The 12,671-nt window shown below is 38.8% G+C and overlaps 2 protein-coding genes across 3 annotated transcripts in view; one reads left to right on the top strand and one right to left on the bottom strand.

The window, feature by feature from the left end:
• Nucleotides 1-11,093, bottom strand: part of GPALPP1 (GPALPP motifs containing 1) — a 35,316-nt gene extending 24,223 nt beyond the window's left edge. Inside the window, exons 1-2 of the mRNA XM_051983846.1 lie at nt 10,945-11,093; nt 5,325-5,466 (exon numbers count right to left, since the gene is read on the bottom strand). Of these exons, the coding sequence (XP_051839806.1) occupies nt 5,325-5,466; nt 10,945-11,029 (227 nt within the window). The 5' untranslated portion in view covers nt 11,030-11,093. The remainder of the gene's footprint in view (nt 1-5,324; nt 5,467-10,944) is intronic.
• Nucleotides 11,094-11,250: 157 nt separating this feature from the next.
• Nucleotides 11,251-12,671, top strand: part of NUFIP1 (nuclear FMR1 interacting protein 1) — a 56,262-nt gene continuing 54,841 nt past the window's right edge. For both annotated transcript variants that reach the window (XR_007951701.1, XM_051983845.1), the window contains exon 1: nt 11,251-11,610. Coding sequence is in view for 1 of the 2 variants with exons in the window: in XM_051983845.1 (XP_051839805.1) it covers nt 11,337-11,610 (274 nt within the window). In the remaining variant the exon portion in view is untranslated. The remainder of the gene's footprint in view (nt 11,611-12,671) is intronic.

Here is a 12,671-nt window from a genome sequence, read left to right on the forward strand (position 1 = left end):
CAAAAGTAAAACTGAGAGCAGAAAACTGGGGGAATGGACAGATAGTAATGCTTTCAACAGAAATAAGAATGTTGGAAGAAGAGATAGTTTTGGGGAAAGATAAAAAGTTCAGTTTTGGCCATTTTGAGTTTAAGGATACAAGTGTCCAATAGACAAAGGGTGATGTGAAACTGATAGCCAATGTAGAGACCGAGGCTGAAGAGATATAAAATAGATAAAATAGATGCACAGAAACCTATAGTTATCTATCTACAGATAGTTATGTGTGCACAAATACATCTCTCTGTCTCTCTCTCTCTCTCTTGCGCTTCATGTTAACTTGTATAGAAATGATAATTAAATTCATGAAAGCTGATGAGGTTTCCAAAAAAGAGAGTGGAGAGAAAAGAAGAGAACAGGACCTAGGATAGTCTTGGGGAATACCTACAGTTACAGGGTGTAATGAGTATAAGCCAGAAAAGAAAATGGAGAAATAGTGGCCAAACATGGAAACGGGAGAATGATGTCAGAAAAGCCCCAAGAAAGTACCTAAAAGAAAGGTAGAGGTAGGGGTTCAGTAGTGTCAAATATAAGAGATGGAAAGTATAATGGCTGAGATACTACCATCAGATTTGTCAATCAGAAGATCTTTTGGTAATTTTGAAGAAAACAGTTTCAATTGAATGATGTTGTTAAAAGTCAGACTGTTAAGAAATGTGTCAGAAGAGAGGGAGTGAAGGCAGCAAGTACTGATAGCTTTTTCTGGGAGTTGAGGTGAGAAAAGGAAGAAAGATTAAAGACAACAATATGAAGAAATGGTATGATTTAGTGTAGATTTTCTAAGAATGGGGGAGGCTTGGGCATGTTTGAAGGCAGAAGGGAAGCAACTAGGATAAAAGGAGATGCTAAAAAGATTTCTCTCTCTCTCTCTTTCTCTCTCTCTCTCACACACACACACACACACACACACACACACACACACACACACACCCACGGAGGGGATTGAGTTTGATACCTGTTGTAGAAGATGGAAGGGGATTTGATCCATCACACATGTAGAGGAGCTGGTCTTGCTCAGGAGAAGAGTTACATCACTGTTAGAGACTGGGGGAAAAGAGGCAAGAGGAAGGGATGGTATCAAGAGGTTTTGAAACTAATTAAATGAGAGCTTTGGGTACAAAGATGAGATCCTTACCTGAGCACCAGGAGGAAGGGAAAAATATCTCTTCTTCAGAGTTCAATATATTGAGTATATTGTGCTCAGCCAGCTCAATAGTATTTGTGTATGTGTGTGTATTTATCTATATAGAATATATAGTTCCTCTATTCCCTCTTATCTTTCAGGAAGAAGCTAGAGATGACCTGGGAACCTCAGACCACCAAAGGCTGGCAGACTGTCCCAATGTGACAGCCCATCTGTGACAAAGTAAGAACTGGACTCAGCTTTACTAAGTCCAGGTCCAGTGCTGCTTTTGCTTATTCTTTAATTTCCTGTACAAAATAGCTGGATATATGCAGTTATAATACAATACACATTTATTGTGTGACTGTTCTACAAAGGGTATCAGATGAAACAGTAAGGACAGAGAAATGGAAAAACAACAAAGTTTCTGCACTTAAATTTAAATCATAAAGAGGGTATCCTGTACACAAATGAGTATGGTGTCAGTGGAATGCAACAGGAGTAAAAAAAGAGATTTATGTTAAGAGTCTTAGGAAAATATGAGGAAAAGTTATTTTCATCTGAGCTGGTTAGAGAAGCCTTTCTGGAGCAATTTGTACTTGAGCTAAGCCTTAAAGAGGATGCCGACAGGCAGAGATTAATCAAAAGGGCACTGTTGTGATGGGGTGTAAGAATGAACTGAGATAGCAGACAACCCAGGTCAGACAGCAGCCCAATTTTGCTGGAATAGAGTAGGTAAGGAGACCAATGTGAGATAATATTGAATTGATTATGGAAAGCATTCAATGCAAGGTTAAGGAATTTGTAGTTTATCTCAGAAGCAGAAACAATAGGGAGTCTCTGAATGTTTTTCAAACAATGTGTTTCAACCAGTAGAGTAATATGGTCAGACCCATTTACTAGAAAGATTCTTATGCAAGCTACGTGAAGAATAAGATAGCGAAAGAAAAGAATGGAGGGACACCAGTTACTGAAATATTATAAGAACCCAGAAAAGTTATGGCAATGCATAAAATAAGGAATTTATGGAGGTATAACTACCAGGAGTAGTTAAAAAGAAAATCAAAGTTTCAAGCCTGGAAAGATGCTATTATAAAAAGAATAGGGAATTGAGCAAAGGAGCTGATTTAGAGAACTAGATCATATATTTGGATGATAATGTTAAGTTTGTGGTTCCAAATGAAGGATTTAAGGTCAAGATATTCAGTCAATACTTGCAAGCTGTGTGAAGGGAGAAATTAAGACTACATATAGAGATCTATAAGGCATTTCCTCGATGACTGATGTTATGGGAGTGAAAGAGACTATTCAAGGGTAAGAATGTAATTCCACAACACCCCATTCCCCAAACTGCTTTGTAATTAATTTTTGTTTTTACATACCGGTAGACATGTTGCTTTCCTTTAGTAGAATAGAAGTTCTTTAAGAGAAAGAATTGCTTTATTTTTGTCTTTAAATTCCAGGGGCTGCCACAGTTCTGGGCACAAAATAGGGCACATAGTAATGCTTGATGAATTGAATTTACTGAAAAGTGAAAAGAAGAGGACCAAGAACAGAGCTTGGGGATATATGTGAAAATGGTCAATTACATTTAAGTACATGAAGATGAACCATCAAAAAAAAAAAACAAAGAAACAGTCAGACAAGTTAAAAAGAAACAGGGAAGAACTGTGTCACGGAAAACAAGGGGAGAGAAAATTATCAGTCTGGAAAGTGGTGATCAATCTTGTCAAATTGCAAAAGTCATAGAGGATATAAAGACAAAGTCACTATTGGTACTGGAGGGATCAGTTTCAATAGAATTGTGAGATTAGCAAAAAGAGCTAAGCAAGTGACTGAGCATGAGGAAATAACAAGTAAGTACAGGCTATTTTTTTTTTTTCCCAAAAGTTTGTCAGTGAAGAGGAAAGAACATAGGAAGATAGCTTGCTGGATGACAAGAATGCCTTTTTTTAGGATGGTGAGGCTTCAGCATACTGGGAGATGGATGACTAATGAAAAGGGAGGGGACTGATTAGAATTGATTAGAATCTAAGAGGAGGCAGGAGAGATGAGATCAAGAACAAAAATTGGGGCATGAACAAGGAAAGGGGCAACTTCAGTTCTGACGCTACAGCAAAGAGAATATGGATGAAGGTTTTAGAGAGGTTGTGAGTTATGACAGAATACTGAAGGTATTCACAACTGATGGCCTCAACTTTTTTGGTAGAAAGATGATTTTCTGAGAGACAGGGAAAAGTGAAGGGGAGAGGAGGAGGAAGAAAATAATTGAAGTTAACTGGAGATTTGAAGGCAAAGAAGGAGGCCTGGAATAACTCCTGTGGAGAGTGATATGTTGTAAGTCAGAAATTAGTAAAATGCTCACTATGCAGGGGTCAGGGAAAGTGAGGAACATCAGATAGCATAAATTTACTATCGATTAAATCAGCAAAGTTTCCTAAGTTCCACAGAAGTTTGCTTTGGAATAGCGCAAAGGAGGCAGATAGTGGGGGTGACCTTGGGTTCAGGATTTATTCTTTTTCATTTTTTTATTAATTTAAAAGTTTTTTTTCTGATTATACACATATATTAACTTTTTAAATAAACATTTATTTCTAAAGCATGTTGGCAAAGAAAAATCAAAACAAAAGGGAAAAAAAATCACAAGAGAAAAAATACAGAAAAAGAAAATGAATGTAGCATGGGTTGATTTATATTCAATTTCCACCATTCCCTCTCTGGATGCAGATAGCATTTTTTCAGGTTTTGGATCACTGAACCACTGAGAAGAACCAAGTCTTTCCTAGTTGATCATCAGACAATCTTGCTGTTCCTGTGCACAATGTATTCTTACTTCTGCTTATTTCACTCAGCATCAGTTTATATAAATCTTTCCAGGTCTTTCTAAATCAGCTTGTCCATCATTTTTTATAGAATAATAATATTCCATTACTTTCATATACCATAACTTATTTAACCATTCCCCAACTGATGGGAATCTACTCATTTTCCAATTCTTTACCACCACAAAAAGAGTGGCTACAAACATTTTAGCACATATGGGTGCTTTCCACTCCTTTATGATTTTCTTGGGATACAGACCTATTGAGTGAAAGGGTATACACAGTTTTATAGCCCTTTAAGCATAATTCTGAATTGCTCTCCAGAATGGTTGAATCATTCCACGTGGGTTGAAGATTTAAAGAACAATAATAAGCCAAATAGGAAAGGAGATGAGAATGAAGTGCAGACTTTCATGGAAATGACTAATATCTCACTCAAACGTACGACAGGTGGGAAATAAAGTCAAGATAGAGATCATCACTAACAACGTATGGGATCAAGGGAGAAGAAGCTAAGACAATGAAGATTTGGTTCAGAAGTAGTCAAGCTGTGAGAGTTTAAAAAAAAAAAAGACAGGAAATTATGCTGGGAGGACTAAAGAACTCAAGGTCTTACAGGCAAGCACAGTTTCAGATGTTCAAATGGTCTAAGGAATAACTGACTACACATGCTTTTGGGTGAATAAATGAAAACAATCATGTAGAAACAGAACTAAAATAAACAAATTTGTAAAAGAAAAGCAGTATGGGGAAATAGATATAAATCCTTCTCCAAAAGGGTAAAAATGTACAAAAGGCTATAAAATAGAATATTTGGGTAGGCTAGATTTAAAGGGATGTTCTTAGAAGGTAAATCTTATGTTCCTCCCCCCTCCCCCAGGTAATTAGGCTTAAATGACTTGCCTAGGGTCACCAGCTAGGAAGTGTTAAGTTCCTGAAATCAGATATGAACTCAGGTCTTCCTGACTTCAGGGCTGGTGCTCTATCCACTAAACCACCTACTACCCCCAGTAAATCTTATGTTCAACCAAATTAACTTACATTAAAAACTTCTAGACAGATATTATTTTTTGGATCTGGTTAGGATAGTCATTTGCAAAACACCTCTAGGAAAAGTCTGTAAATAAAAGACAACTGGTTGAACATAATAGCTCCATATTATACTTTTAATTTAATTTCCCTTTAATAGATTCAATTTGTGATAAAATCTAATGAAATCATTTCTACCTTTTGATTTACACAATTCAGATAAAATGTTCTTTTCCTTATATTCAACTGTTCTACTACAGATAATCCTGTAGGGAAGGTTTAAACAGTGACTTATGGCCAAAATGACTGACCTTGAGGTTGGACCAGTGTCATGATCCTCTTCAGAATCTTCCTTTCCTCCTTGATGTGGCAAAGGAGAATCACTGTCTTCATCACTGGATGATGAGTCTGAACTACTGCTCTTATAGTTGGGGGGCAGTGCTGGTCCTGCAACTAAAGAAGATTTATTAGAGGTGCTGTAACCTTTAGGAAAGCTTTCCTAGGCATTATGAGCTCTTCCATGCATTCACACAATGTTAAATGTCACTTAGCATATCCTATCTGGTATTTTTTTTCTAACTTATGTGTATTCAGCTTGCAAAAGGATGACATTTTTTCCTATTCTCAGCATTTAGGAGTAATTATATTTTGATGGATTTATAATTTTCTTCATGTGACCAAGCCTTATACAAGGGCAGATCCAATCCCTTCTCATTCTGTGTGGTTTCTATCTTTGTCTTCCTTAAACCCTTTAGTGAAGTTCCTTACTTCTGGTGTTTTAAGTAGTATATAGATGACCCAAGGTTTCAGAAGAGTGCAAACTCTTGACAGGCTCAACCAAGCTGGAAAGCCATGAAGTAAGGGCTAGGTGATGAAGCTGTTCAAGGACAAGTCTAGGTGATTCCAGGACACTTCATCACCAGATTGCTAAAAGATAATGGATTTATGATCAAATCAATTCTTCTACAAAGTAATACAGGAATTGTAGTAAGCATCAGTGAAGGAAATACACTAACACAGTCACAAATCCCTGATGTAATCCATAAAATCTTTCCAAAGCAGGAGAGATCTTCTTGAAGTCTGTTACTATTTTGAGGCTACTAATGTAATATTCAGATTATTCATCTGTCTTCCCTTTCTCTTACTATGTAACCAGCCCTTCTTTTCATGTGTGTTTTACAACATCTTTTCTCTTTTTCATGTGTGTATAATCTATTACTAACAATACTTAGCAATCTACTTAGCAGCTTTCAATTTCTCACAAAATATATAACATGATAAACTTGAAAGCATATCTGCTTTAGTTATCTTCAAAAACTTGATAGAGTCTTCCTTAATGTTCTTTTATATCATTAAAAAGAATAGGTTGTTTTTGTTTTTTATAGGAACAGGTTGTTTTTTTAATCTGTTCTAGAATTCAACAGATTGCAAATTCCTTTAAGCATTTAGTAGGTTGCTTTTTACCTTTATATTCTCAGCATTTAGTATGTACTTTGTACATACTAGTATAATATTCTCAGCATTTAGCACGTACTTTGCACATACTAGCATTTAATAAATGTTTGATGAACACCACACTTTGGAAAATGCCTAGAATAGATTATCATATAATAGAAAGACTCAAATCATTGAATCAAATTATTTTAGGCTGAATTATTTGAACAGATACTTGATTTTTTAATTGCCTAAGTTTTCTCAGTCCATAAAATTGGACTAGTTTACAGAATTCATATTCCTAATGCACTTCTGATTAGTGGTTTACCTAGTAAACAAGGAATGGTACCATCATCCAGGGTGAAAGAAGATCACCCCCAGAATAGGGATTCTGTTTGAGTAAGAATGCCATTTTGGCATGCTCTTCTCTCACTCATACTACTTCTTCTTTCTCTTTTTGCTTTTGAGTTTAAAGTTTTAAGCAGGAAGGTTTTTTCCCCTTCCTTTCTTTCCCCCTTTCCACTTATAATGCAACACTAAAACGCATTCTACCTCCAGGCAACTTGGCTCAGTGAGCATTGGGCCTGTAGTTAGGAAGACTGGAATTCAAATCCAGTTTCAAACACTCCCTTGCTTTACAACCCTAGGGAAAGCACTTAAGCTCAGACTGCTTAACAAAAGCTGGAGAAGATAAATGGAAAACTATTATAGCAATCTTTGCCATGAAAACCACAAGGACAGATGTGGTCCAAGGGGTCATGAAAAGTTAAGACTGAATGATTGAACAAGACACTACTTGGTAGCAATATTCTGACTTTGCTACCTCCTAAGATCTCAAGGAAACAGGCTAATTCTAAATTGGCAGGTACAGTATAGGTACTTGGATTTTGTCTTGTCCTGTCTTTTTATAGGCATACAATGCCCAAAAAAGAATTTCCTTTAGTCAAGCAAGTTGGGATTATCTCTGAAAAGTTATAGAGTTGCCCACAGCATTGAAAAGTTAAGTGATGTGCAGGGGAGGTACACAGCCAGGATGTGGTGAAAGTGGGACATGAATGCAGGGTTTTATGGTCTGGAGGTCCGTTTTCTGGCCAATCTTTCATGCTGCTTTTCATTTGGCTATGGAAAGGATTTTAATATGATCTAATTAGGTTGGCTGTTGTTTGTTTGTTTGGTGTTTTTAGGGGGGGGGGAAGAGGAGGCAAGATATGAGCAATGGGTTTAAGCAACTTGCCCCAAGTTACACATTCACTAAGTGTTAAGGGTTTGAAGCTGGATTTGAACTTAGATGCTTCTGACTCTATCACTGGCCCATCTAGCTACACCAATCTAATTAGTTTTGTTATATGCTATATAGCCATGCAAAATATGTAACAAAATGAATGACTACATTAAGTATTAAAAAAGTAAGTTATTAGGAAGTAGCACAGATTGAGGAGTAATTTCATTTACAGCAGTTGTATAGTTACAGTGATTATAAATCTATTTTAAATTTGTGATACTGTGAATTAGTTATTACTTTCAACAGATGAGGATAATATTCAAGGAACAGCATATGGTACTACCAAAAAAACTAGAGCAATGATGAAGTGTGAAATCAGCTATATACTTTACGTGAAATAATTTGATGTTGTTTATAGGCAACAAAAGAAATAACCATTATGTAGTAGGATAGCATCATGCTATGAGAAGGACAGTAACACAAGTTTGCATTCATTAGGCTTGGTGATGATAGACAACTGCTGGAGAATGTTGCTAGCTTTATTTTATTTATTTTTAACAGAAAATTTCCCCTTTCACAGCTCTAAAATTCATTAATTTATTACTCACTCAGTAACATTTATTAGGTTCTTATGTGAAAAGCATCGTGCTAAGTGTTGAGGAAATAAAATTTTTTTTAAAGAAAAGTCAAGGTCAAAACCTCTAAAAGTAGCAGTTTTCAAAGTTGTCTCAAAGCTTTCCCCACTTAGAAAGGAACACAAAGATTAATGATCCTACATACCTAATCAAACAACAGGCACCAATTAAGTGCCACCTTTGTGCTGGATATTATCTAAGTTCTAAAGAGGCAAAAACAAAAAGTAAAGCAGTCACTGCCTGGAGAAAGCTTACCTTCTGTTGGTCCTATCTGTACACAGATAATATAAAATACAAGATAATATGAGGGAGGTATTTCAGGCATGGGGGACAGTCAGTCCCCATGGTGTGTTGTATAAGGAACCACAAAAAAGCCAGTATTTTTGTATCATAGAATGCATGAAAAGGAGGCTGAGTTGTTTGTAGTAATTGGTTTGGGAGTTACAGTTGTGAGGAATGGGCAAGCAATTAGAGAAGAGTAAAAGGTTTTCTATAACACAGTAAGATCTCAGGTGGAATACATGACAAATGTGTGGTGGACTTCCCACAGCTCTGTTCAGCAGGATCATGAAAAGGAATATTGAAATAGGAATGAAGGAGAGAGATGGTGGATACAATCTCAAGCTGGGTATAGCACAAGACCCTGTGTGCGAACTAAGTGTGAACTACAGGGTACAAACTGGAAGAGAAATGGAGCCAAAACAAGAGTGATAGTCTAGGAGAGTATCTGAGGGGTGGAGGGATTTGATGTCACCTAGACTACAGGTATATTGTTACAAAAATGGGATATACACTCTTATGAAAAAGATTATAAAATTGCTGGCAGTAGGGTGAATTTCAAAATCCTTTTCTTGTATTTCCTATAATGTCTAGTGCAAGCAAATTAATTTATTAAACAATTTATTGGATATTTACTAAGTGGAGGAATTTGACTAATAATTCAATTAGGCAGTTAGCAAACATTTATCATGTATTTGCTTTGTGCTGATGTCAGGAACATAAAAGGTTACAGTCCCTACCTTTAGGGAGCTCATATTCTTTAAGAAGGAAAATGTGTACATGTATAACTAGATACAATGTAGTTTCTGAGGGAAGCCCCTAACAATTGAAGAATAACACTAAAGACCTCATCTAAGAGGATAAAATGAGATGTTAGTAAAGCTCTTTGAAAACCTAAAAAGCTGTATAAGTGCTAGCTATTAGTTGCTGTTATTAATAAACACTATTTGTGAGGCACTATGTTAAGGGCTGGAGATGCAAAAAAGGGCAAAAATATGATCTCTGCTCATATTCTTTGGGTGGGACATATTTTATCCTAAAGAAAACGGACTCACTGAACCTTTTTCACTAAGAAGTTATCATGCTTGTCTTTATTTTTTCCTCTGTACCATTTTACTTTCTAATACTTATTAATTAGTTCAGAAAGCTAAAAAATCTGTTCAAGATATAAATAAGCCAATTCCCCAAAAACAGTCTCAGCAGCAGAAATAAAATGAACTGATAATTTAATTTCAGAGGTTCAGATTTTGTTTTTGTCCTAAAACAAAACAAAACAAAACCAAAAAACCCTTAAGGCTCTTCTGCTTTTTTCCCTTTCCTTCACTTGCTCTTTTATAAGGATTTCTCATTCCCGCCTCCCGGAAAAATTAGGATCTTATGATGAAGTATATCCTTGATACATGGAGGCTTGCTTCTTGCTTTATAATGCATCTGACTAGAAATTGGACATACTTTAATATTATTTATTAGATCCATTTTACAGATGAAACCAAGGCGGATAAGTTAAGTGATTTGCTCACTCAGACAGCAAGTGGAATTTGAACTCAGGATTTCCCAATTCCAAGCCCCAAATTATCTACTGTGCCATCTAGCTGTTGTCTCAAATGCCTTCTGACTGACAAACATCTTCACCATCTTACTCTCCGTCTATCTTTCCAGATTAGTTCCACCTAAACTGACTTCCTTGCTGTTCCCTGCCTCCTCGTTTTCAAACAAGTCCCTTGCGCAGGCGGACGAATAGCGCTGGGAACCAGAGTCAGGAAGAACTGAGTTCAACTCAGATCATTAACTGTGTGACTCTAAGCTAGTCCCTCATCTCTGCCTCATTTTCCTATCTGTAAAATAAGGATCGTAACTGCCTACTTCCCAAGGCTGCTGTGTGAGAATCAAATAAAAGACTGTTAGAGCTAGTTCTTTTCAATTGATTCTCTAAGTGTACCGTCATCTCGTCTGCAGAGTGATGGGGAGCGAAGGAGATCCTAGGAGTAAGCCTTAAAGAGCGATTGATAATGAAGATGGTTATGGGATGTATCTCCTCACCTCTTCCCCCCATCTCCCTGCAGCAGAATCCCCAGCTTCCTTCAGAGCCCAGTTCCGCCCAGCAGGGCTTCCCCAAGTTCCCCTCTCTCCAAATAATTTCCACCCCCCCCCAAAAAAAAAAAAAAAACTACTGTGCATTTCTCGAGCCTGCACCTGTCTCCCCTGGGCAGGAAGGAAGCTCCCCGAAGGCCAGTTTCGTGTTCATCTAGGGCTCCGCAGCCCCGCACCTAGCAGGCCTCGTCACCCCGAGAGGCGCCGGACTGGTCTCGACTCGGTGGGACGGCTCGCGTTTCCTCCCTCCTTCCCTCCCTCCCAGCTTACCAGGACTCAGATCCAGCTCTTCCTCCGCAGTCCCTCGGGCGTTGAAGCCTGGGGGCAGAGCTGGCCCGATCAGGTCCCGGGCCATCGCTGCCCGCGGGCAGCCTAGCTCCACAGTCCAGGTAGCCCGACCCACAAACACAGCCCCCTCAACGCGCACGCGCAAGGTCCGGGAGGAGGTCGGGGGGAGAACCCCGGAAAGAAATTTTCTGTCGCTGAGGAAGTGACGTTGCGATATAACCATTGGTCCCTCACTATGTTTACTGGTTGAACGGAAGTGACGCATAATGCCACCGCCTCGGAGTTTAGCACACGTGCTGCGGTGTGCCTGCGGAGTGCCTGCGAAGTAACGAGTTAGTCTTAGTTTCCCGGGTGAGACGTGCCCTCCGACTTTCATGGACCCGTTCGGTTGGTACCCTCCGCCCGGGCCGCCCCCGGTGCTAGCGCTCCCGGGGTCTGAGTCCAATCAGTCTGCGCATTGGGCATCTTGGGTGCTTCCTCCTCCACCGCCCCCACCGTCCATTCCACCGCCTCACCTACCTCCTCCCCACCTGCCTCAGTCTTCCGAGAACTCGTGGGACTTCCAAGCGGCCCGAGACTGGTCCTGGGCGCCGGCTCCGGGCCACGATGGCTTCGATCCTCAGCAGGGACACTGGTACCAGCAGCCAGGTACGCCGCAGGCTTTTTTCTCCGCGGGGGTGCATTCCCCAGTGCAGCTCCCCTCCTTTTTTCTTCCCCTCCCTCTCTTCCGATATCTCTCCCTCCCCACGTCTGCATCTTTTATTAACTTGGAAACTGCATCCTTCTCCCTGCCATTCTACTTACCTCTCCCAGTTTTTTGATTCATTGAGAGGGGAGCTTGTTCAAATAACTTTAAAATCACAGCATTAGGACCAAAAGGGATTTCAGAGGTCATTTAAGTGCCCTCGAAGTATCAAACACATTTTATCTCATTTGTACCCTGGAAGGTAGATTCTGTTGGGGAAACTGAGGTAAAGTCACTCGCCTAGTCACAGTAGTAAGCATCTACTGGCGAATTTATCTCGGGTCCTTCCTGATTCTCTTGCCCAAAGTGATAGAACTAGGAAATTTCAGAATTGGAATTTGAATTCGAATCTTTGCACTCCAGATACAGTGTGCACCATGCTGCCTCACAAAGGGTCTATTTTGCGGGGTTTTCTCACCTTGTAGGAGATGCTGCTGACTTTATTGTGACAAGAAACTTTTTCAAACACTTCGAGTTTGTGTTTGAGGTAGAAGTATCATGGATGGAGTCACAAACATTTGGGTTTCTGTCCTCATCTCAGATCGTTGGTATTTGTGTGATCCTAAGTAAATAGTAGACTAACTTGTCTAGCCTTCAGTTTCCTTATCTGTAAAATGAGAGAGTTAGATTCCTGATTTCCAAGGTCTCATCATGCTTTGTGTTTGTGATTAAAATGACAGCAGTAGTTTTTTTTTTTTTTTTTTTTTAATAGACAAAAGTGTAACCTCTTTCTAGGGATGCCATTTTCCAATCAAATCCAAAATTCTCTACCTTGAATTCAAGATCACCAGTCTGCCCCATTTACAATCGTTTACTTATTTTCTTTGCTCTTCCCTAGCAAGTGTTTAATTATCTTTAGGATATCCTTTTGCTACTATCCGTGTATTTTATATATGAAAGAACTGAGGCATGAAGAAGTAATCAAAGGCCGGAGCCACTTCCTCCCATTAAAAATTTTATTCTC

Source organism: Antechinus flavipes, chromosome 3 (assembly GCF_016432865.1).
Source record: "Antechinus flavipes isolate AdamAnt ecotype Samford, QLD, Australia chromosome 3, AdamAnt_v2, whole genome shotgun sequence".
Lineage (NCBI taxonomy): Eukaryota > Metazoa > Chordata > Mammalia > Dasyuromorphia > Dasyuridae > Antechinus > Antechinus flavipes.